This window comes from Anticarsia gemmatalis, chromosome 28 (assembly GCF_050436995.1).
Source record: "Anticarsia gemmatalis isolate Benzon Research Colony breed Stoneville strain chromosome 28, ilAntGemm2 primary, whole genome shotgun sequence".
In the NCBI taxonomy this organism is placed as follows: domain Eukaryota; kingdom Metazoa; phylum Arthropoda; class Insecta; order Lepidoptera; family Erebidae; genus Anticarsia; species Anticarsia gemmatalis.
In genome coordinates, this window is record NC_134772.1 from 5885151 (window position 1) to 5912638 (window position 27488).

Here is a 27488-nt window from a genome sequence, read left to right on the forward strand (position 1 = left end):
TGCCTGCCTGTGATGAAAAGGTAGGATATCGTTGTTACATCTCCGAGAGTTTGCTACACACATATTCGGTTCGGCAATATTGATCGAACAACAAAACCGACTCGACTCACTTGTTCGGCTTGTGCCGATCGGGTCAACGCATATTCGGTTTTGCCGCAGAGCTAGGCCGATTAATGCCGAACCGTAAATGATGTAGCAAGTCTGACATACATTCCTTGTATTTATGTTTCGTCTTCTGCGACTTTGAGGCGCTCATGGTTGTGCGTGTGTCAGTTGTGCTCACCGGTCGGTAAACGATCTATGGGTTAAGTAACCGATGGCACAGTCATTCTATAGATGGGTGACCGAATAGTGGTATTTGAACTGAGCGTCTCCGTGCTTCGGAACGTAAAAAGTCGGTCCCGGTTGTTATCAATTAAGATAACAGTCATTAAGCCACGTCAAAGGCCTTTCGGGCTTGAACAACTTTGACACTAGGTTGACCACTAACCATACGATAAAGAGAGATAGATGCGCCATGTTGCTATATTCATACAAAGTTTTATCATAAAACAAACTTGCAACATAGTTATAGAGTTATAGACAATCATTGTGATTTGTTCACTCTCAGGCATGCAAGGTTTCATCACGATGTTTTCCTTCACCGTTAGAACAAGTGATAATTAATTTACACATACCGAATGTCAGCGGCCTTGTGAATCGAGACAGGTACTGCGTTTAATAGATATTAGATGGTAATAACATTAAGTTTATTCTACACAAGGAGATAAGTAGAGTTGTATCAATGTGTTATTGTAAAAAAGAAGGGTAAATATAAAGAACTAGCTGACCCGCGCAACTTCGCTTGCGTTACATAAGAGAGAATGGGTCATAATTTTCCCCGTTTTTGTAACATTTTTCACTGGTACTCTGCTCCTATTGGTCTTAGCGTGATGATATATAACCTATAGCCTTCCTCGATAAATGGGCTATCTAACACTGAAAGAATTTTTCAAATCGGAAACAAACAAACAAACAAACTCTTCAGCTTTATAATATTAGTATTAGTATTGTATATATAAAAGAAACTTATAAAGTCTTGATAGTATTATATTTATTGAGCCAGTAAAAGCTGGTGAAAAAATATAAAAAAATTTAAAACGTTTTTGACTCGGTTAGAGAATCGAGAACATAAAATTTGGCCGAAGTTTTCTTTAATTTTCACTAAAAAGTCAACATTAGTAATCGCTCTTGTGTTGTGCAGATTTTTATAAAGATATCTGCAATCACGCAGGTTGATGTTATGACTTAAGCTTTCGCTAAGTAACAATTTTAATCAATTCTATCCCCAATTGGCTAAAATAAGAGATGAAATTTCGTATAAAAATTCTGTCCTAAGTCACAAACCACACTGACGAATTCCCGGCGAAAACCTAGAACTGGATAAATTACAGTAAAAATTAATATAAAATTGATCGACCTAAATTCTCGACTAATAAAAATTGTTTGAAATACATTGAAACACGTGTTTCACCTGCATACGAGGCATCCTGAGGAAGGGCTGGCAGGAAGGCAGCTTCCTACGGACAGTCTTGCGACAGACTGCAGTGTAACGATTAAATACGTGAACTATAATGAAATAATGATTGAAGGCCGATTACTAACTTAGAGACGGTGGCAATATCATAATAATCGTGATTACTAGCTCACGAGCGCCCATACGGTAGACGATCGACTACAGCAAACACCATAGCACTTTGCCTGACCTGGGTATCAAACCCGAGACCTCCTTCAACAGTCCTCCTCGTTCAACAGTCGCACCCACTACCAGCCGCGCCGCAGAAACTGTTCTCTTCAATTATCATTCATGTAAAACAGGTTAGTAGTTCGACTGTTAAGTCTTCTACACACAGTACAAAGTTTGATCCCCAATTTCACCCAACTCTTTTCTTTCTATTGCTTTTTTAAAAGACAACTCTCGCATTAAGAATTGCTCTTGTGTCATAATTGAAAATAATTCGAGGATAAATTTTGTAAATAATAAAGCCTATTCTCGTTTTCGTTTACAAACTCCATGCAAAATTGAATCAAAATTAGACAAGCAGTTTAGTCGTAAAAGCGTAACAGACAGACTTTCGCATTAACAATATTAGTATATAATCAAATATATTATGTATTTAGAATGCTTAAGTAACAGACTTGTTTTTAAAACTAGAATAAATAGTTTTATATAAAAGGTATTTAGCAATTGATCTAAACAGGTTTGTGGTGGTCGCTGAGATATTAAGTGCTAGCTTCTACCCGCGACTTCGTCCGCCATTTTCCCTTGGGAATGCGTCATTTTCCCGGGGTAAAAAGTAGCCTATGTCCTTTCTCAGGTATCAAAATATCTCCATACCAAATTTCAAGCAAATTGATTCAGTAGTTTAGGCGTGATTGAGTAACAGACAGACAGACAGAGTTACTTTCGCATTTATAATATTAAGTATGGATTAAGTTCATAATAAATGCTTTATACCTATAGGCCAAATGTTGACACTTATGATTGCAAGGCTCTTGGCTAAGAGGGGTTAGGCCTTGAGTCCACCACGTTGGCCAATTGCGGGTTGGGGACTTTGCATACCTTCAAGAACTGTTCTAAACAACTCTCAGGTATGCAAGGTTGCATCACGATGTTTTCCTTCACCGTTGTAACAAGTGATCATTATTTCTAATACAAACATAACTTCGAAAATTCATTGGTGTATGGGTTCGAACCTGCAACCACTTGCGTGGGAGGTACCAACTTATACTAATACTAAACACTTATTTCAAAATATTTGTAACAAACTAACAAAACGTTTACAAACAAAATTAAATACAATAGTTGACAATCTGTCAAAGTCACTAACGTATTGCGTTACTAGCTGTCAAAGTGACACACGTGTAAAGTGTATGAGTTACTGTGACAGTTCAAGCCCTGCGTTTAAACAATGAGTATGTAGTTTACATAATGTATTCAATATATTGTATATGTATCAGTTTGTATTATTTATTGCATCACGACTATTTTTCTAAACTATTTCATAACTAGAGGCCACCCGCGACTTCGAAACCCTTCCCGTGTAAATCCCGATCCCTCGGGAACTTCGGGATAAAAAGTAGCCTATGTGTTATTCTGTGTCTTCAGCTACCTACATACTAAATTTCATCATAATCGATTCAGTAGTATTTTCGTGAAAGAGTAACAAACATCCTCACATACATACATACTCACAAACTTTCGCATTTATAATATTAGTAGGATATTCTGTGTTTTGCTGAAAAATTCTCTCAATGATAGCCGAGTTTTATAAGATGACACCTCTCGTACAGTGGTCGATGGTTCAAATCCGAGGCAACACAATAACCTTTCGAAGTTATGTGTGTATTAGAAATAATGATCACTTGTTCCAACTGTGAAGGAAAACATCTAGAGTGATAGAAAATCTATCTCAAAATGTCAAAATTATCCTCATTTTTTATTATTAAAAAAGACAACTACCGCACTAAGAATTGCTCTTGTGCCACAGGGACTTTAACAAACATACAAACAACGGACACAACGTACAACCAGACCCGAAACAATTATTTGTGCATCGCACAAATTGCTCCATGTGGGAATCGAACCCACTACCTACTACTGACCTAAACCACTACGCCACGCAGGCAGTCAATCTAGCTTATGCAGCATACCTCAAGATAAACAGTTATATTTACTCAGTAAATAACTAAACACACATTACTATAAGAGTACATACAACCAAATGAAGCATAAGTCAGCGGAAAACTACATCTTTATATATATAATTCTTCTGTAAGTGTGTATGTCACTGAACTTCTCTTAAACGACTGGATGTGTGTGTTCAAGGGGATCTGAGAATGGTTTAGATTCACGATTTTGTCCGCTGGACAATGTTTTTTTTTATTATTTTTTACAAATTAAAGACGTGTAGACAGGACATCGTCTGTCGGGTCCGCTAGTATGTACATAAAATCACGCTTTTTTTCTCCATAGGGGTAGGCAGAGACCAAAGAACGTCACTTATTACGATCCTTACAAACTTCCCTTGCCTCATTCACATACATAAATCTAAATTTGTTTTACCCCCGGTTTCTGAGTACATTTAGCGGTAGTTTAGCTATTCAATAGCGTTTTTTTATATGAGTTTAATCGCTATTGAATAGATAAACTACCGCTAAATGTACCTCAGAAACCGTGAGTTAATCAACTTAAAAAAAAGAGGACTTTATCTATACTAGAAGACTGTATCACACTAATAATACAATTTTGCTGTAACTTAAAATATTTTTTCACAATTGACGAAAAACTTGTTTATCCTTTCCTATTATAGATACAAATAAAATAAATACACTATATGTTTATAGAAATTAAATTGACGACTATCTTGTCACTAATCTCCTATATAAAATTTCCATGTCACAATGTTAGTTACCGTACTCCTCCGAAACGGTTTGACCGATTCTCATGAAATATTGTGAGCATATTGAGTAGGTCTGAGAATCGGCCAACATCTATTTTTCATACACCTAAATGACACTATTTTTTTTTATGGCAAAACAACGTTTGCCATGTCAGCTAGTAAATAAATAAAATATAGTACAGTTAATTTAAAGTTCGATATGTTTTGAGTTACAACACAATTTTATTATTAATTATCTATGTAAGTATGTTGCCATCTAGCGTAGAGCAGTTTAGCTAAGCTAACAAACTAAGATTGAAAAATCAGTAGATTATAAATTCAAAAATGATTCTCGACTTTTTAACCGACTTAAAAAAGGAGGAGGTTCTCAATTCGTCGCGATATTTTTAAATAAAAACAAAATAAAAATACTTACACCACTTCCTTAGAAAAGCGCTCGTGAGCTTCGCACACAATTTATCACGGCCTTGCATTTTCAATTACAAATTTTTCAATTTTTCTAAACAAAAAAATTAATTTTCCACTGTTTCACTGACACATTTGCACGGAAACTTCACTGCACAGATATATCCATATGTATTTTATTATATTTTGTTGGGCGAGACGCCTAGATACGTGTGGTCCGCGCCGCAGTACGACGTCGACTGAACTCTTCGTAGAAGAGCGGGCCGACTGCGCCTGATCAACCTGTAATTATATAAATATGTTTAGTTTGCACATAAGATTGTGACGCGGTTTTGCTTCGTAGAAAATAGAGTTATAACCCCGGTTTAAGGCAATAAACTCGATTATCGATACTAATATTATTAAGCTAAAGAGTGTGTTTGTTTGTTTGTTTGAACGCGCTAATATCAGGAACTACTGGTGCGAATTGAACAATTATTTTACTATTGGATAGCCTTTTTATTAAGGAAGGCTATATAGGCTATAATATAGCCTATAGCCTATATAGTATATTATATAACATCACGCTACGACCAACAGAAGTAGAGTGCCAGTAAATTTTTTTACAAAAACGGGGAAAATTATAACCTATTCTCTCTTACGTGACGCAAGCGAAGTTGCGCGGGTCAGCTAGTCAATATATAAAACTCCTTCGTTACTGACTGACTGATGGACAACACACAGCCGAACCTACTGAGCGTAGAAACTTGAAATTTGCTATGAAGATTCCTTAGCAAGTGTAGAGCAGCACTAAGAGAGGTTTTATGGAAATTCGACTTAGAAGGGGGTGAAATACCAAAACGCAGCCGCGGGTAGAAAGCTAGTTGTTTGGCGAAATCAGATAAATTTAAAGTAAATTAATGAAAAAATAATTTTAAAATTCCTTTTTACACACTATCAGATATTTATAATTCAGAAGTGATGAAACTAGACCTTAGTATGTATCTTTTGCCCGCGACTTCGTCCGCGTGGTTTGTGACTTACGACAGAATTTTGTACAAACTTTCATCCCCTTGTGGGTAGATTTGATCAAAATCCTTTCTTAGCGGATGCCTACGTCATAACATCTACCTGCATGTCAAATTTCAGCTCGATCCGTCCAGTGGGTTGTGCTGTGCGTTGATAGATCACTATGTCAGTCAGTTACCTTTGAGATATACAGGGTGTCCCAAAACTCAACGATAATCCGAGACAGGATGAAAGGCCAAGTTATACTGGTTCTAGGAAAAATAAAAAAAAAATTCCATGTCACTTAGTTCAGCAATAATAGAGATTTTTTAAAAAAGTTAAAATTCCACACCCTTTCTCGCATTTTCTAGTCCTGTGATCACCAATGTCACAATTTCGCTGTGTTTTTTTAAATTTCGTGATCTTCATTAAATATGCTATTAATCGTAAAACAAATTTATGCCCAAAACATTGTTAATTTCATAAAAAAAGTTAAGTTTTAGTGAGTCATGGTTCACAAAAATATCGTTAGTTAACTTTGACGCTTCATATTGAAAAAAAAATGTACTACACTACCCTTGGCAAGTTATTTCAAAAGTTGGCGCATTTAATCAAGATTTCAAAATGGTGCAACACTTGCCACTTTTCTTGCCACTAAAAATGTTATTTCTATTTGAACGAAGAGTATCCTCGCAAATGGATCGGACGCAGTGGTACAATTTTATGGCCTCCTCGTTCCCCCGATCTAAATCCAGTAGATATTTTTGACTGGGAATGCATAAAAGAAAAAGTCTATTCAAAATCAATACAAAATCTATCAGAACTTCGCCAGAAAATTGACACAGCGTCAGAGAAAATAAATGCAAGGAATTTTGCTTGACTGGTGCGAAGGTCTTCTGTAAGGCGTTGCAGAGCCTGTATTCGTGTCAGAATTTTAACTTTTTTAAAAAATCTCTATTATTGCTGAACTAAGTGACATGGTATTTTTTTTTTATTTTTCCTAGAACCAGTATGACTTGGCCTTTCATCCTGTCTCGGATTATCGTTGAGTTTTGGGACACCCTGTATATTTAGATATGATTTTTAGATTTTAATGATTATTTTGCAATTTATCATATTCAAGCTGCTGTCAGACTGTCAGCGAATTCGAATGCATGTAAAAAAAAATCCTATCCAATAAATAACTAATAATATCCCTAAAAGAACAATCTTGAAAACGACCAACAATTATCAAAATCGGACCACCCGTTTCAGAGATAACACCCTACACCCTAAACATACATTTTATAACTTTAACATAATATACAATGAGTCATTTAATAAAATATAACAAAAAGCAATTAAATAACAACAACATAATCGAACTTAAGCCTACGTCAATGACCGGAGAGTGCGTCATTTCAACAATTAGTGTATATAGAAACGACACATAATATAGAACTACTTCGAACCTCATAGAAAGATAAATATAACCCATTACTGTCCCACTGCTTGGCAAATTTACCCTCCCGTAATGAGAGAGGGGTTAGGCCTTGAGTCCATCACGCTGGCCAAGTGCAGGTTGGGGACTTTGCAACCCTTCAAGAACTGTTCTAAGGAACTCTTAGGCATGCAAATTCCCTCGTTACGGGAGGAGAGTACCCTTGCCCAACAGAGGGGCATCAATGGGTTAAATATATTTTCACCATAGAGTTAGCTGAAGACTTGAAGGCAGACATAGGCAATTTTTTTCCCAAATAGACATCTTCTGAGTAATAAAAACATCAAAATCAAATCATTTATCCATTTCGGTCAAATATTGACACTTATGATAGTCAAAGTTATAGTTATTGAATCTACCACTAGCTAGGAAAGTGTACAGCCTTATGTAAAGAGCTAATAAGAAACTCACGGCCAATTGGTAAGTTGCTTTGGTGATTGGTCTCTATCTACCTCCAAGGAAACAAGGCCCAATTATGTATGTATGCCATAATCTTAAAAATACTTAAGATAGTTAAAGGTTAACAAACCACTAATCACTGAGATAACTGCTAGTGATAAATAACTCGAAGGACATACTAACTAAACATTAATCTACACTTGACAGAGGAATGACATCGCATACTTAGTTCAACAAAGATATAAGAAAGAATACGTGATTTTTGGAGGCGCCCGTTGCGCTCACCGGTCGGTAAACAATCTGTGGGTTAAGCAACCCTAGGCGCGGTCATTCCATTGATGGGTGACCGCATAGTGGTATTTGAACTGGGCGTCTCCGTGCTTCGGAGGGCACGTAAAATGTCGGTCCCGGTTGTTATCTACTACGATAACAGTCGTTAAGCCATGTCAAAGGCCTTTGGGCGGCTTGAGCAACTTTGACACTAGGTTGACCACTAACCATACGAGAAGAAAAGAAAGACGTGATTTTTCATTGCAATTTTCAGTAGCATAGATATTTACAGGCATTTTTTTCTTTAAATTCTAACTTAAAAGGAAGGTATTTTTTTATCAATCAGCTTAGCCTTTCTTCTAACTATGTTGGAGACGGTTTCCAGTCTCACCGGATGCAGCTGAATATCAGTATTGTACATAGAACTACTGTCTATCTGACTTCCACAACCCAGTTACCTGGGTTATAACATGATACCCTTCAGTAAGACTGGTTGCCAGACTTTCAAGCTTCTGACTACTGTTGACGACTGCAAAGATCTTTAAAAATGACAGTCAGGACACACAATATAACGTGTCTTCCGAAACAAGCAGGAACTCTATTAGTATAAGATGGTGACCCATCCACACAATAACCTCGCCAAGCGTAGCTTAACCTCAAAGATCATCAGTTGTAGTTAACTAAACTAAGTATTGTATAGATGATATATTACTTAAATATCTACAATATTACACGTGCATTCTCTCATAAGGTTAAGAAACCATGTAATAAGTCTCCAACCGGTTGTGAGACTGGTCTAGCAACTAGTCGGACAACTAGTCGGACGACTTGTTGACACGTTCATTGTGGCCAATGTTGGGTAATGAACATCTTGATGTTTGAAATAGTTTGTTATTTAGGTCAAAAAGTCTTTGATTTTATGTTTGGAAAGTGAAGATAGGTATTCGATCTGAACCTCGCGTCGAGTAAACAAATAGGGTATTATATATACTTTTTATTTCCAATAGCGTTTAAGACCCGTTAGATTATAATATTATGTGTACACATTTTACTTACATTGAAAGCCTAGTTCAATACAGCTTATATGTAAATTGATATCTATAAAAGGTAAAAAAATGTCGGCCATATTGGTATAAACGTCACAATTCACCTTGATCAATTAATAATTAATGTTTTATATAATAACTGTTAGAGCAGTGATAGCCGAGTGGTATAAGTTGACACCTCCCACGCAAGTGGTCGCAGGTTCGAACCCGAGGCAACACACCAATGACTTTTCGAAGTTATGTGTATATTAGAAATAATTATCACATGCTCCAACGGTGAAGGAAAACATCGTGAGGAAACCTTGCATGCCTAAAATTTGTTTAATACATTTATTGAGGGCATGCAAAGTCCCCAACCCGCACTTGGCCAGCGTGGTGGACTCAAGGCCTAAACCCTCCCTCATTACGGGAGGAGACCCTTGCCCAGCAGTGGGACAGTAATGGGTTAAATTTATTTTAATTTATTATAATAACTGTGCTGTTTGTCTGTCCTTACGTCACAAATACTAGGTTAAATGCTTTTCACATTAAGATTATCTTAAACTATTTTTAACCGACGTCAGATAAATGAGAAGGTTCTCTATTCAGTCATTTACATACATATGTTAGTTGCTTCGTATCTCTTAAGTTAAGCTACGCTTGCCAGGGTTGGCCTGTGAATGGGTGATCATATTATGCATACCGAGTTCCTCTGTGTTTCGGAAGACACGTTATATTGTGGGCCCTGGCTATCATTTTCAAAGATCTTGGCAGTCGTTAACAGTAGTCAGAAGCTTGAAAGTATGGCAACCAGTCTTACTGAAAGGTATCCTGTTATAACCCAGGTAACAGGATACCTTTCAGTAAGACTGGTTGCCATACTTTCAAGCTGACATAGACACTGTTTTATATGTTTACTGATGTCTTACTGTCATAAATTTTAATATTGAATAGGTACTTAACTTATAAATGAAATACATTATAGTCGAATTTCGACTACTGAGCGACCACTAGTTAACATTATAGACTATTATAGAGCAATGGTAGCCAAGTACAAGGTTCCTCTCCCACGCAATTGATCGAGAGTTCAAGAAACTCAAAATATACACTAATGACTTGACAAAGATATGTGTATTAGACACTAATTATCACTTGTTCTAACGGTGAAGGAAAACATCGTGATGAAACCTTGCATGTCAGAGAGTTATTTAGAACAGTTCTTGAAGGTATGCAAACTCCCCAACCCGCACTTGGCCAGCGTGGTGGACTCAAGGCCTTACCCCTTCCTCATTACGGGTGGAGACCCTTGCCTAGCAGTGGGACAGTAATGGGTTAAATTTATTTATTTATTATACAATTATCTAAGTACATAAAAAACACCAAAATGTATGGTACGCGCATAACTTTTGAACAACTAAACTAAATTGGACAATTCTTTTTTTATATGTTTGTAACTGTCGGGACATTGTTTGTGTGGGATCAATGGGATCAAAATTCCCATGAGAATGGAATCGACAGGATAAAATTGTACCCAGACGAAGACATCTTAGACTTTTTTCTTATAGTTATATAAAATAAAATTCTCGCGTCACAGTTTTCGTTGCCATACTCCTCCGAAACGGACCGATTCTCATGAAATTTCTTTCTCAAAAAATTTTGTAAGCATATTGAATAAGTCTGAGAATCGACCAATCTATTTTTCATACACCTAAGTTCATTCATTCATATCGTATGGTTAGTGGTCAACCTAGTGTCAAAGTTGTTCAAGCCGCCCGTAAGGCCTTTGACATGGCTTAACGACTGTTATCTTAGTAGACAACAACCGGGACCGACTTTTTACGTGCCCTCCGAAGCACGGAGACGCCCAGCTCAAATACCACTATGCGGTCACCCATCTATGGAATGACCGCGCCAAGGTTTGCTAAACCCACAGATCGTTTACCGACCGGTGAGCGCAACTGGCTATGGCTATATATATTGAAAAAGATTGTGTCACCTAAGTGACACAATCTTTTTCAATTTTATTTCGCAAAACAACGTTTGCCTGATCAGATTATTTATTTACATAAGTAAGAAGTAGTATAACAAGTAAATTTTATATAAAAAATCTAAAGTACCGGTTTCGAAGGTTATATGTACAAGGAATTGGCAAAAACAAAATATCTAGAAACTTTATATAAAAAGTCATTAAATAATTTGACCCTGTACATACTTAATTATGTATTTGACTAGCTCTGTGACCCGGCAGTGAATACAAGTTCCGGAGTTCGATTCCCAGGCTGATTATCATGATTATCTATAGTAGTAATAGAATCTCAGCTATTAAATATTTATCTATACTTATAATAAATCTTTAGAGAGGTCAATTCAATACATTAAATATATTTGAGGAACTCTTACAACAGGCTTAGTTAACAATAGCCGCACGGATCGATTTCTGAGGTTAAGCTACGCTTGCCGAGGTCGTTCTGTGGATGGGTGACCATCTTATACATATCGAGTACCTCCGTGTTTCGGAAGGCACGTTAAATTGTGGGTCCCGGCTGTCATTTTCGAAGATCTTTGACAGTTGTTAACAGTAGTCAGAAGCTTGAAAGTCTGACAACCAGTTTTAGCGAAGAGTATCGTGTTATAGCCCAAGTAACTGGGTTGTGGAGATCCGATAGACCGTCGCTCCATGTAAAATACTGATATTCAGCTGCATCCGGTGAGACTGGAAGCCGACTCCAACATAGTTTGGAACAAAGGCTAAGCTAAGATTATATATGTATCTATACAAATATATTTAAAAAAATTATATATTTAGAGTTGTATTTAAAACTACAATATTATATAATTCTTCTTACTTATTTTCAAGTAATTGACAATGATAATATTCTTTGGCGAGGAAGTGAATATGGCCTTTAGATACCAGTTCTGACCTTGACATTACATCGAGTTATTTTTTACTCAAATATTACAAGTTCACGATAACTTTTAATAATTATTATAATCATATATTCTGTTATTATTAAGTTTCCTTATTTTTTATATTTTTCAGGGTTCCTTACTCAAACAATAAAATAGCAAGTGCGAGTATGACTCGCTCACGAAGTGTCCCGTACTATCATAATATAAAAAAATACGAAAAACCATTTTTGTTGTATAGGGAACCCCTTAATATTTTTGTTAAAAAAAATAATTAATCGTTGTTATATGGCAATTGAAATACATAAGTTGTGAAAATTTCAGCTTCGTAGCTATTACGGTTTATAAGATTATACAGGCTGGTGATAGACGGACAGACAGACAATAGAGACTTAGTAATATGGCTCCACCTTTACCATTTAGAAACGTAACCCCATAGACTGAGACCCTAGAACTAAGACTTCGCTGTCTGTCTGTCACCAGACTGTATCTAATGGATAGTATTTCTGTTGCCGCTCTCACAACCAATAAGGAAAAACAGAAAAAAATATATATTTATGAGTATTTCATAGAAAAAACATGATTTTGTTGTCGTTGTTATAAATGTTGATACGGAATACATAGTGCGTGAGTTCAATTCGCACTTGGCCGGTTTTTTTTAACTTTAATTAAATTGTCGTGGTTATTATTTATGAATGGTTTTTTTGTTTCATAACCGGTTGTCAATAAAAATTTAGTTTTTATAACCCATCACTGTCCCACTGCTGGGCAAGAGTCTCCCAAACAAGGAAGGAGATAGGCCTTGAGTCCACCACGCTGGCCAAGTGCGGGTTGGGGACTTAGCATACCTTCAAGAACAGTTCTAAACAACTCTCAGGCATACAAGGTTGCATCACGAAGTTTTCCTTCACCGTTGGTACAAGTGATCATTATTTCTAATACACACATAACTTGGAAAAGTCATTGGTGTGTTGCCTCGGTTTAAAACCTGCAACCACTTGTGTGGGAGGTTACCAACTTATACCACTCGGCTATCACTGCTCATTTCTGATAATTCCTTAATTTAACAATTAGCGACCTGCCTCGACTTAAACAGCTATTTTCGCAAAAAAATCTTTACAACTTTTACACAAAAACGTTCCTTTTGAATAACCTACTACTACTAATAAACCTACTACTACTAAAACTACTAATACTAACTATATTAAAAAGACCGCATCAAAATCCGTTGCGTAGTTTTAAAGATCTAAGCATACATACATACAGACATAGGGACAGACGCGGGAAGCAGAATGAATCAGGGAAAACACACGTCATATTCCCTATTATGTTAAACAAATTACATAACTATTATATATTTATTAATACTAATAACAAAATAACTTATATGACAATTACTATGACGCAACTTAAACCACAAATTAGTTTATTTACTTAAAACAATAAATAAATGGAATTGAATGTGGTTTTTGTGTATGACTAACTTATACTCGCCTGTCGTTGACCGGTCGGTAAACGATCTGTGGGTTAAGCATCCTTTGGTGCGGTCATTCCGAGTCGGCTTCCAGTCTCACCGGATGCAGCTGAATATCATTATTTTACATGGAGCGACTGTCTATCGGACCTCTACAACCCAGTTACCGGGGTTATAACACGATAAGTAAGACTGGTTGTCAGACTTTCAAGCTAGGTTTTCAAATAGGACAGGGTAAAGCCCTAACTTATATAGTCTAACAACTTAGTAGAGAGTGTTGTACGCAAGGTTCGCGGCTGGAGGTATACAACATACAGAATGTAGAACATCAGTGACCCGCAGACTTATACAGCTGACGTCACCTGTTTCATACACATACTTTGTTTTGGAAATACAAACATTTTTAAACATTTTGGTCAGGTGATTTTCGTAACCGGCGGTCCTATATGACAATATGTCATTGGACGTTATTGAGGTTAGTGAATTTTGTGAGGGTCATACCTAGTGGTGTTCTTTAGTCTTCGCCTATTCCTATGGGAAAATTCGTGATATTATGTACCAGCTGACCCGCGCAACTTTGCTTGCGGCACATAAGAGAGAATGGGTTATAATTATCCCCGTTTTTGTAACATTTTTTACTGGTACTCTGCTCCTATTGGCCGTAGCGTGATAATATAGCCTATGAACCTTCCTCGATAAATAGGCTATCTAACACTGAATTTTTTTTTAAATCGGACCAGTAGTTCCTGAGATTAGCGCGTTCAAACCAACAAACAAACTCTTTAGCTTTATAATATTAGTATAGATGTATATACTGTGATTTCGGACTAAAGGTTTAACTAATCGCAAAGGCAGATATGTCTACCTACTATATAATCATATACGCAATATATTTCATAACTGAACGTCCAATAACTTTCAACCCATTAATATTCCTTCGATCACACAATCGCGCAAAAAAACTTTCTAATGTATGAATAATTTTTCTTTTATGAAGACAACCTAGTGTCAAAATTGTTAAGCCTTTGACAAATTTTGACGTAATGTAGAATTAGGAAGCTTTGTTAAGCCGGCCTCAGTGGCGCAGTGGTTAAGTGTGATCACCACGCCACTGTCATTACGTCGGGAGGTTGTGGGTTCGTTTCCCACACGGGACATTTATTAGTGCGATACACAATTTTCGTTTGTTTCGGGTCTGGTTGTACTTTGTGTCCGTTATTTGTATGTTAGTAAAAGTCCCCGCAACACAAGAGCAATTTTTTCAAATTTCGGGCATGTGGGCGTGTGTCGCGTGTCATATGAAGTATAGCTGACCCGCGCAACTTCGCTTGCGTCACGTAAGAGAGAATGGGTCATAATTTTCCCCGCTTTTGTAACATTTTTCGTCGCTACTCCACTCCTAACAGCCGTAGCGTGATGTAATATAGCCTATAGCCTGCCTCAATAAATAGGCTATCTTACACTGAAAGAATTTTTCAAATCGGATCAGTAGTCCCTGAGATTAGCGCGTTCAAACAAACAAACAAACAAACAATCAAACAAACAAACTCTTCAGCTTTATAATATTAGTATAGATGTGTAGCTATACATACCCTAGTACTAACCTAAGAGATGACACTAAAAGCACGTAGATAGAAAATACGACTCTAATGTCATTTAAATATGGCTGGTCATTTTAATTTGTAATAGTCGTTTATACCTTTTCATATTTCAGTGTGCGTATGCCATCGGCTGAGTTTGGCGACAGCCATCTTCAATGAAATAGTATGCCCTTTCTTCTTGTGTTAGTTATTTCGTGGTATCTTTATATATATAATTCTTCCGTAAGTGTGTATGTCACTGAACTTCTCATAAACGACTGGACCGATTTTGATGAAATTTTTTGTGTGTGTTCAAGGGGATCTGAGAATGGTTTAGATTCACAATTTTGTCCGCTGGACAATGTTTTTTTATTTAATTTTTATGGCAAAACAACATTTGCCGGGTCATCTAGTATTCATATAAAGTTTAATGACGCGGACTATACACCTGAGAGTAACATTAGACAATGCGAAATCATATAACATGACAACCTTAAAATATCTCGCACACATTAGACCATTTAAAATTGAGCTCTATGCCTTCGACATTGGGGTTTATTTTCGCATTTACTATTAAAGAGTTATATAACTTTCTCGCTTGTGTGACACGAGATTTTAATAGTTGTCATGATGTGATCATATAAACTAGGTCAGGTGGTTTCCGTCGCTTATAGTGTCACTAAGTGTCTACTAACTAAATTACTTGGGGGCCTAATAAATTCAACGAAAAGAAACTTCGCAAGGAATTTGGGATGGTCGACGGTTCTATCCCGAGGCAACACTCCAATGACTTTTCGAAGCTATGTGTGTATTAGAAATAATTATCACTTGTTCCAACGGTGAAGGAAAATATCGTGTTGCAACCTTACATGCTTAAAAATTGTTTAACTTATTTCTTGACGGCATGCAAAGTCCCCAACCCACTCTTTGCGAGCGTGGTGGACTCAACGCCTAACCACTCCCTCGTTTAAGAGGAGACTCTTGCCCAACAGTGGGACTGGGTTAAAAATAAAGTGACTGTATGATTAGCAGTCGTATACTCTACCGGCCAGACCAGAAATCCAAAATTAATCCTACTAATATTATAAATGCGAAAGTTTGTAAGAATGTATGTATGTGAGTATGGATGTATGTATGTATGTATACATGTATGTATGTGTGTATGTATGGATGTTTGTTACTCTTTCACGCAAATACTACTGAATCGATTACAATGAAATTTGGTAAATAAGTAACTTAAGACCCAAAATAACACATAGACTTTTTATCCTGGCGTTACCGAGGGATCGGGATTTACACGGGAAGTGTCTCCACGCGGGCGAAGTCGCGGGCGGCCTGTACTGTGCAAATAAATGCAGTCTAGAACCAATACCTGAAGGTTATTCTCGTCATGTGATGTCGAAACTCCGTATTAGCTATCGTGACGAAACTAAGTTGCCACAGGGTGATTATACATTAATTATAAGCACTCATTTACCGGTAGCATAGGCATTACGCTTCCGTCTGATGAAAGACTGCCGAGCTACTATTTCAAATCGAATCAATTTTTTTTTTAACCCATTACTGTCCCACTGCAGGGCAAGGTTCTCCTCCCACACGAGGGGTAGTGGTTAGGCTTTGAGTCCACGCTGACCAAGTGCGGGTTGGGGACTTTTCCCAGTATTTATAACATTTTTTACTGGTACTCTGCTCCTATTGGTCATAGCGTGATGATTTATAGTAGTCTAGCGAATTATAGTTTAGTAACATGAAAAGAGAGATACAGTTTTTTTCGGCTCAACAAACTATATATCTTTCTTCTAGTTCACTATTACAACGGAAGAGAAATTGATCTATAGCCTATAGCCTTCCTCGATAAATGGGCTATCTAACACAGCAAGAATTTTTCAAATCGGACCAGTAGTTCCTGAGATTAGCGCATTCAAACAAACAAACTCTTCAGATTTATAATATTAGTATACATTTTACCCAACCTTTCAAACAGAGACATTAGTATTTCATCCTAAGACTGTAAGGTGTTAAAGTAAGATTCCCACTTTCATTATTGACCTCGAGAGCCTACTCGACAGAACGTAAACAGGCCGACCTCGACCTCAAATAAACCCCTCATTGTGACCTTCGAAACGAGTATTTTTGCAAAACAAGCTTATAGATTCATTTATTACTACATTTTCTGAGATTTCTCGGATACTAATTTTTTGGTATTCAATTTCACTGGTATACTAATAGTAATCTTTTATTCATAAACATCTACTAAATATATGAAAATGATTCCCTAGGTTTCCCTTGGTCACGCCATCACGCGTGAACGGCTGGACAGATTTCACTCATTCTTTTTTATAATATTCCTTGAAGTACGGTAACAGTTCTTACGGAGAAAAAGTAATTAAGAAAGGAAAAATAATATTTATGATTTATTAATTTAGTTTTTAAAAATCGGCTGTTAGGCGATATAAAGCTTGCGGGGTCAGATAGTTTCATATATTTCTAAATTTGATAACTAAAGCATGCAAGACTTCAATCTCGAAAACATCGTGATGAAGTCTTGCTTACATGAAATTTGTTTGAAACATTTTTGAGGGCATACCACTTCCCCAACACACACTTGGCCAGGTGGACTTAAGGCCTAACTCCTCTCTCGTTCGGGAAGAGACCTTTGCCCAGGAAAGTACCGCGTGTGGTAGGTTCGAATCCCACCCGGGACAAATATTTGTGTGATGAGCACGAGTATTTGTTCTGAGCCTTGTTGTTAATTAACTATATAAGTATGTTAACGTTTCCACGGTCGTTGTAATGCGATCGAAACGTCGGGCAGCAAATAAGGTATCCTAACCTTTTAATTTTCAATCGCGTATAACACCCGTTACATTATAATATTATCTATATAAGTATGTATTTAAAAGTCTATAAGTATGTTTATCAGTTATTTGGTTATAGTACAAGCTCTGCTTAGTTTGGAATCAAATGACCGTGTGTGAGTTGTCCAATGATATTTATTTATTTATTTAAGCCCGTAAGGATCGTACCAAATGGCGTTCTTTGGTCTGTGGTTACCCCTTATGTGAAAAGGCGTGATATCATATAAGTATGTATATAACTTAAGACCGTCTGTCAAGTATGACTAAGTCACATAATAAAAATACGCCATTGTTCAATATTTACTAAGAACAATGAATGGAAAATACCTTTGTATATAAACTTCCGCAACTACATAGTATGTTAATGTCGAAGTATAATATTAGTATTTCAATGAATACTACTGTCATCACTATTTTACAACGATTACGATAAGTAATCAATTCCCTATTATTATTCAGCCTAACCTTTGTTAGGCGACATTTACGCGCTTCAAATCCCCCATCGACCCCAGGCTCTTTCATCTGCCAAAACTGCGGTCGCGGCTGTCACTCCCGCATAGGTCTCTTAAGCCACGAACGAAGATGTTACTTTGTAACAAATATTCCTCTATCTGACGCCACCTGAATCATCTGCAATAGATGGACACAGGCCAATGATGATGATGAACCTTTGTTACAACTATGTTGGAGTCGACTTCCAGTCTCACTGGTTGCAGCTGAATACCAGTATTTTACATGGAGCGACTGTCTATCTGACCTCCGCAACAAAATTACCTGGGTAATAACACGATACCTTTCGATAAGATTGGTTGTCAGACTTTCATGCTTCAGACTACTGTTAACGACTGTCAAAGATCATTGAAAGTGACAGCCGGGACCCACGATTTAACGTGCCTTCCGAAACACACGAGGAACTCGATACGTATAAGATGGTCACCCATCCATATACCAACCTGGGCAAGCGTAGCTTAACTTGAGAGATCGATCCGTGCTGTTGTTACTTAGCCACGAGTAAAGGTATCAAGTCAACGTATGTATGTATGTTTGTATGTATGTATGTATGTATATAACACAGCCGATAGGAGCGCGCCCGGGCCGCTCGAATGAACAGCTCATGTTAAACTGGAACAAACGCCATTGCTCCACTTTTGTTTGGGTACCGTAGTTAGTTGTCTAAAACGGTTTTATGAAACATTTTCATATAGTTAGTTTTGTGTCTATATATCTAAAAAACATACTATTAATTTATCGAATGGTTAGTGGTCAACCTAGTGTCAAAGTTGTTCAAGCACAAAGACATTTGACATGACTTAACGACTGTTATCTTAATTATACAACAACCGGGACCGACTTTAATGTGCCTTCCGAAGCATGAGGAACTCTATATGTATAAGATGGTCACCCATCCATAGAATCGCCTCGGCAAGCGTTGCTTAAGCTCAAAGGTTGATCGACGCAGCTGTTGTTAACTAAACCACGAGTTCTTTAACAAAGAATAAAATTCCAAACATGCTTAGTATTATTCATTCATAATCAGTTAAGTTAACATTCAAGTCATGGTGTGGTTCATCGCTGACGGTTACCGGCAACGGTCAACAACCTGAGACACTGTTGTGATAATCAATTCGCAAGTTTTATGCTAATAAAAAGTTATATTGTCCTTTTAGAGGACATTCGGCTTAAAACTATCTGTGGTGTATAGTTTTTTCATCATGTGTACAATACACAGGTCATTCTTCCATGCTCAGCAGGTATTATCGAGTCGAAAATCAAATTCAATTGGTTCGTACAAATGTTAAATCGTAGTTTTAAATCTCAAACTAGAGCGATATGAAACAAATAAAATGAATTTAAATAAATAAATTTAACCCATTGCTGTCCCACTGCTGGGCAAGAGTCTCGTCCCGTAATGAGGGAGGGATTAGGCCTTGAGTCCACCACGATGGCTAAGTGCGGCATTCAAGAACTGTTCTAAAGAACTCTCGGGCTTGCAAATTTGCATCACGATGTTTTCCTTCACTGTTGGAACAAACTATAATTCTGAACTCGGGGATAGGAGTCCCCTGAGGAGTAGGCAGAGACCAGATAACGCCAATTAGTTAGTACGATCCTTACAATTTTAAGAGTTACTATAATATAACGTCAATTAATTAACACACACTGCAAAATATAATATGCAATTCATCCAAGAAAACCTAACCAAACAGAAGCTTAACTTTACACAAAAAAATTAAGTACGGAACCACTCAATAAAAACAAGTTCTCTGCCCACCACGTTCGTTTTAATCGCAATGCGCGAAGGTGATCGTCTTCTCATTTAGATGTAAGTGGACGAGCAACGCCTGGTTTTTATACTAGTCAAGTGTATTATAGACGAGTATAGAATGGAAAGAACTAGAACAACATTTATTTGAGGCGCCCGTAGCCAGTTGCGCTCACCGGTCGGTAAACGATCTGTGCGTTAAGCAAACCTTGGCGCGGTCATTCCATAGATGGGTGACCGCATAGGGGTATTTGAACAGGGCGTCTCCGTGCTACGGAGGGCACGTAAAAAGTCGGTCCCGGTTGTTGTCAATTAAGATAACAGTCGTTAAGCCATGTCAAAGGCCTTCGGGCGGCTTGAACAACTTTGACACTAGGTTGACCACTAACCATACGACATGAAGAAGAAGATTTGACGCCTTACGCGAGCTCGTGGCTTAGTTAACAACAGCCGCGCGCAACGATCTCTGAGTTTAAGCTACACTTGCCGAGGTTTGTATATGGATGGGTGACCATATAATACATATCAAGTTCTTCCGTATTTCGGAAGGCATGGTAAATTGTGTGTAATTTTCAAAGATCTTTGACAGTCGTTAACAGTAGTCAGAAGCTTGAAAATTTAACAACCAGTCTTACTTAGTATCATGTTATATCCCAGGTAACTGTATTGTGGAGGTCCGATAGACAGTCGCTCTATGTAAAACACTGGTATTCAGTTGCATCCGGTGAGACTGGAAGCTGACTCCAACATAGTTAGAAGAAAGGCCAGACTAACTGATTACATCAATTTGACATAAAAGACATACAAACATACACACTTTCCCATTCATAATACTAATCTAAATATTTTAACTGATACAGTAAAGAATGCAAGCTAGAGATTTGATCATCCATTTCGCAACCTTGCTCCCGATTGCTTAACCCAACTAATGTAACAACAGATCGATTGCCAACACTATGAGAACCTTTGTTGTTATAATTACAGACACCCATTGTTTCTGTATGTTAGTCTGTTCACACATTACTCCGAAACTGCTATAGCCGGTCAGGAAATATTTCTTTAGATTTCTAAGTGGCTTTTGTAGTTTGTTCAGTGGTATATAAAACTAGTGATATACACCATCATATCTTATTTAAAACACCTAATTTCATATTCCCAGGCAATATGAAATTAGGTGTTTTAAATGAGGTATATTTACACATTATATCTACATCTTTTTCCCATAGGGATAGGCAGAGACCAAAGAACGTCACTTGGTACGATACGATCCCAGATTTACAAACTATCAGTTATGTTTTATTCCCTTTGCTACAGCTAGTATCATTTAATTGGGACCAATAAGCCCCTAGAGTAAATTCAGTGGTGCAATCGTCCCAATACCAAAACAATCGTGGGACGAGTTGCCTACTATCGAGTTAAAAAAGGTGGAATTTGTCCCAGGTCCGAGTTTCAAAGTGGACGATTTGCCCCCTAACCCGCTCAAACACTGCACCTACATCTATGTAATGTACAAGTTACTTAACTCACTGATCGTTTATCTAATAAAAAATTGCTTGAATGTCCTGTCATTTACCAGTTATACTAGTTTTTCTAGTAATTACATTTGAATACTAAATAGGAATATTAATTAGTATATTTTTTTTATCTAAAATCTATTTCATGTCAGTTGCGCAGAATTTTAATTTATTTACATCATCAACTTAGTAGAGAGTGTTGTACGCAAGGTTCGCGGCTGGAGGTATACAACATACAGAATGTAGAACATCAGTGACCCGCAGACTTATACAGCTGACGTCACCTGTTTCATACACATACTTTATATTGGAAATGTACAGAATTATTAGTCTATAACGTATCTATACTAATATTATAAAGCTGAAGAGTTTGTTTGTTTGTTTGTTTGTTTGTTTGAACGCGCTAATCTCAGGAACTACTGGTCCGATTTGAAAAATTCTTTCAGTGTTAGATAGTCCATTTATCGAGGAAGACTTTAGGCTATATATCATCACGCTACGACCAATAGGAGCAGAGTAGCAATAAAAAACGGGGAAAATGTTGACCCATTCAATCTTATGTGACGCAAGCGAAGTTGCGCGAGTCAGCTAGTATCAAATATGTGTGATAAGGCTCTCTACTAAGTTGTCGGACTATATAACGTCATGTTTCAGTCGATTTGACGACCTAATCGATAAGTCTATACTAGAATTATAAATGCGAAAGTCTATGTCACGCTTTCATGGCAAAAGCCGACTTTGATGAAATTTAGCACAAACACAGTAAAGGTTAGAATAACATTTTCAGAGACCTTAGAAAGTTAGAACCCTCAAAAATCACCCTTTAGGCGATTGAAATAAGTGACAAATGTTTATAACAAACATCCAAAATTGAAGTTGAAACTGTCACATAAAAACCTGTTCAGCAGTTTCCGAGTTGACTACAAACAGACATACAAACGTAGCAAGAATCATTGCTTAAGCATAATACGTCAATTTAAGTATTTTCTTAAACAAACGTCTTAAACAAAGAAACTAGCAAATATTATGTTTGTATGTTTGTATGTATGTATTAATGGCTGACCTTCGAACAACAATAGGCTTTAACTCAGGTCTTAATGCTTAGCGTACCTATTGTTTAAAGCCACTTATTATTAGCTAGCTTTTGACCGCGACTTCATCCACATGAGAAGTTTTGCCGCGGTAGAAAAGTATCCTATACTAACAGACTGGCCCGGCTTGGTCCGGGTTTAGTACAATTTTATCCCGTTGATTTCATTTCCGAGCGAATTTTGAAACTATCGATCCCACATCATATCATCATGGGCGATTTCAATACTGATCTCCTTTCTCTCCGCTCACCTCGCTCCTGTAAACTCCTTGAGATCGTCGAGTCCTCCAGCCTTCACGTTCTACCCCTACATGCCACTCACCACAACACTGAAGGTGAAGATACCTGGCTGGACTTAATCCTTACGTCTGCTCCCTCCCTTGTCTCATCCTCTGGCCAATACCCAGCTCCCGGTTTCTCTCACCACGACCTGATCTTCATGTCCTACTCCCTAAAGCCTCCTAAAACCCGTCCTAAGGTTCTGTACAAGCGTTGTTTCGGGCGTATGAATGTTGACTATTTAGGTATGGACGCTGCTAACCTTGACTGGGAGCAGCTAACAACAGCTTCGAACATTGATGACAAAATTGCCATTTTCAATAGAGCTGTTGTTGGGCTGTATGATGTCCACGCGCCAGTTAGGAAGGTTAGGCTTAAACGTCCTCCTGCGCCCTGGATGTCAGAAGGCGTTCGAATGGCCATGAGGCGAAGAGATAGGGCCTTTGCCAAGTTTCGCAGAGATCGGTGTGACGAGAATTGGCACCAGTTTAAAGTTGCAAGGAACCGATGCAATCAGATGGTACGTAACGCTAAACGCCGGCATTTTCTAAATAATCTTTCCTCTTCTTCCCCTGCCGATATCTGGAGGTTTCTCGGGACCCTCGGTATTGGCAAACGTCACAGCAGTAACTTACAGTGCACGGTTGGTTTGGATGATATAAATCATCACTTTACGTCCACTACATCTATTGATCACCAAACCAAGTTCGATACTGTCCAATCCATATTGGAATTACCCAGACCAAATATTGAATCCTTCTCCTTTTCTCCAGTAACACCGGAAGAAATTAAAAAGATAATCCTGTCCATTAAATCGAATGCAGTAGGCGCTGATGACGTCAGTCGACGCATGATTGTCACTGTGTTGGATCACCTGCTCCCCGCCATATCCCATATCATAAATTTCTCCCTTACCTCTGGTTCCTATCCTTCTTTGTGGCGCAAAGCTCACATTATACCGTTGCCTAAAATCCCAAATCCGTCGCTTCCAGCTCACTTCCGACCTATTTCCATTCTACCTTTTCTCTCCAAAGTGCTGGAGGCCTGTGTGCACAAACAATTAACACAGTTTGTGTTAAGCAACAACTTACTTAGCCCACTACAATCCGGGTTCAGGCCAGGACACAGCACTACTTCGGCACTCCTTAAGGTGACTGGCGATATTAGGGCGGGGATGGAGGATACTAAGGTCACTGTTATGGCTTTGGTAGACTTCTCGAACGCCTTCAATACCGTCAGCCATGATATCCTTCTCTCTATCCTCTCCCATCTTAACATATCTTCCGGTGCGCTGAATTGGTTTTCCTCTTATCTTCAAGGGCGCCAGCAATCGGTTCGCTTCGGTGAATCTTCATCGAGCTGGCGGGAACTGGATTCTGGCGTCCCACAAGGCGGCATTCTTTCTCCTTTACTGTTTTCAGTCTTCATCAATCTGGTAACCCAAAATCTTCGAGGAACGTATCATCTGTACGCTGATGACTTGCAACTTTATTCGCAAGAGACCGTGGACTCTATTTCGGCAGCGGTAGACGTCGTGAATGGTGATCTTGAACACGTCAAGTGCTGGTCTGAGAGGTTTGGCTTGGCCGTTAACCCGGCTAAATGTCAGGCTATAGTGGTAGGCAGCCACCGCAATATTAGCCGATTAGGTCATCTTCATGTACCACCCATAGTCTTTAATGGCTCAACCATTGAAATGACGTCTTCAGTGAGAGATTTAGGTCTTAACATTGATTCTACGTTGAGCTGGAAAGTCCAAATAGCCAATGTTTGTCGCAGAGTGACTAGCACACTGCGAGCTTTATATCGCCTCAAGAACTTTCTGACATCTAGGACCAAAGCCATGCTTGTGCAGACCTTAATATTCCCTCTGATCGACTATGGTGATGTGTGTTACTTCGACCTGAATGCAGATCTCCTCAACAAACTTGACCGCCTTCTCAACAACTGCATTCGATTCATCTTCAACCTCCGCAAGTATGATCATGTATCTACTTATCGCTCTCAACTTAGGTGGCTACCAATTCGTGAGCGCCGTAATTTACGAGCTCTCACCACACTCTTCTCTTTTCTTACTTCCCCTACTCCCCCAGCCTACCTAACTCCCTACTTTCAATACTTGTGTGATAACCACAATCGTAATCTCCGCTCTTCAAGCAATCTTATTCTTCTCTGTCCATCCCACACTTCTGGGTTTGTCAATTCTTCGTTCCCTGTCCAAGCAGTCTTGTTATGGAATGCGCTCCCTTTGAAATCAGGATGTCCACTAACCGTCTTGCGTTCAAGAGCAAAGTACGAGATCTTTTATTGAACAAAGTTGCAGAATCGTCACAATCATCTTAGTTTATATATATATATATATATATTCTTATATTTATGTATATTGATTTATGTATATTTATCTTATATTTATTTAAATTTATGTAGTTAATATGTATGTATATTTGTATTTTTTATTTTGTGTGCATATACTTTATATTATTATTTATTTACACCTCATATTGTCTACACCTATTATTATTTATTTGTACACCCTTTCTCAACTCACTCTCCTTCCTCTTTTTAACACCTTCATAAAAATCTCTGCATCACCCCAAGGTAGACTGGCAGAAAATGCCCCTGGCATTAAGTCCGCCTTTATACAGCCCTGTATATAAAGTTTGAAATAAATAAATAAATAAATAAATCTATACTAATGTCTATACTTAATATTATAAAGCTGAAGAGTTTGTTTGTTTGAACACGCTAATCTCAGGAACTACTGGTCCGATTTGAAAAATTATTTCAGTGTTAGATAGCCCATTTATCGAGGAAGGCTATAGGCTATATATCATCACGCTACGACCAATAGGAGCAGAGTACCAGTAAAAAATGTTACAAAAACGGGGAAAATTATGACCCATTCTCTCTTATGTGACGCAAGCGAAGTTGCGCGGGTCAGCTAGATATCAATAAGATGAAGAGTATGTATATAACGGTACATTACCGTTAGTTTCTTTAACATATTATCTGTGTATAATCAATGTATTTGCTTTCAATCTACGTAGATATATTGTTTGTTTTTAACATGCAAATCTCTTAATCAATATCAAATCAAATCATTTATTCATTTAGGTCAAATATTGTCACTTATGATAGTCGTACAATTACTGAATCTACCACTAGCTCTGAAATGGGGTAGAGCCTTAAACTACTGGGCACAAATAAATGTCCTACTGGTGGGCAAAGGTCTCCTAACGAAATAAGGGAAGGGTTAGACCTTGAGTCCACCACACTAGCTAACTAAGTGACTTTGCATACCTTCAAGAACTGTTCTAAAGAACTCTCAGGCATACAAGTTTGCATCACGATGTGTTCTTTCACCATTATAACAAGTGATCATTATTTCTAATACACGCAATTTGAAAAGTCATTGGTGTTTTTGAGCTCTCGAATATCTGAAGAATGCTTATACAGCTCTTTTTAAAGCCGAATAGATTATCGTGAGTTTTGTAATAGAATAAAAATATTTGTAAGATGACCCCGATAGCAGGTTGCGAATTATTTACGAAATACATTTCTTCTAACATCACGATCCAGTTGTATTTTACACGATTATATTATCCGGTATGATTTTTTGAAAAAGAAACTAGCAGACTCGGGCTGCTTCGTTCATATAGGCAAGGCACAATAGGTCATAATTTTCCCCGTTTTCGAAACATTTATTTCGACTGGTGCTCTGCTCTTATTGCTTGTAAGGCTCATATAGCCTATGTCCTTCCTTAATAAATAGGCTATCCAATAGTAAATGTTTTTTTGCAAATCGCACCAGTAGTTACTGAGATTAGCGCCTTCAAACAAACAAATAAACTCTACAATTTTATAATATTAGTATAGATTAGTATAGATAATACAATACTTCTTAATCCTTATATCTAAAAATTAACATTTTCGTAATTTTAATAACCTTTTTTTTTTATTAATAGTATTCAAATATCTCCATGTAAAATATCATCAAAATTTCTTCCACGGTCACACTCATAATTTTACTAAGATTTTTTTATTGCAAAGAATATTTTTCACTTGAATGAATGACTGAACATCAAAGAGTTGCTCAATTCAATCACTTCATTCATTCCGTCACGGAGTTGTACAGACTGATATTTCGGCCATGGATTATCTCAACAACTATCAATACCAATATCTTGAATTTTGTAACATATTTGCTCATCTGCGTGAATATTTATAACCGTAACTTAATTAAGATTTAATAGTCGCTGTGGCATGTCGGTTGTACATGAAAAGGTTGCGGTTCGAATCCCAGGTTGGGTTAAAAACGTAATCTATACTAATATTATAAAGCTGAAGAGATTGTTTGTCTGTTTGTTTGAATGCGCTAATCTCAGGAACTACTGGTCTGATTTGAAAAAATCTTTCAGTGTTAGATAAACCATTTATCGAGGAAGGCTATATATCATCACGCTAAGACCTATTGGAGCAGAGTACTAGTAAAAAATGTTATAAAAACGGGGAAAA

At 37.5% G+C, this 27488-nt stretch overlaps 1 protein-coding gene across 1 annotated transcript in view; it reads right to left on the reverse strand.

The window, feature by feature from the left end:
* emp (epithelial membrane protein) overlaps nt 1-27488 on the reverse strand; it is a 110757-nt gene that overhangs the window by 62514 nt on the left and 20755 nt on the right. The window contains exon 2 of the mRNA XM_076132675.1: nt 4858-5129. Coding sequence (XP_075988790.1) covers nt 4858-4915 — 58 coding nt within the window. The 5' untranslated portion in view covers nt 4916-5129. The remainder of the gene's footprint in view (nt 1-4857; nt 5130-27488) is intronic.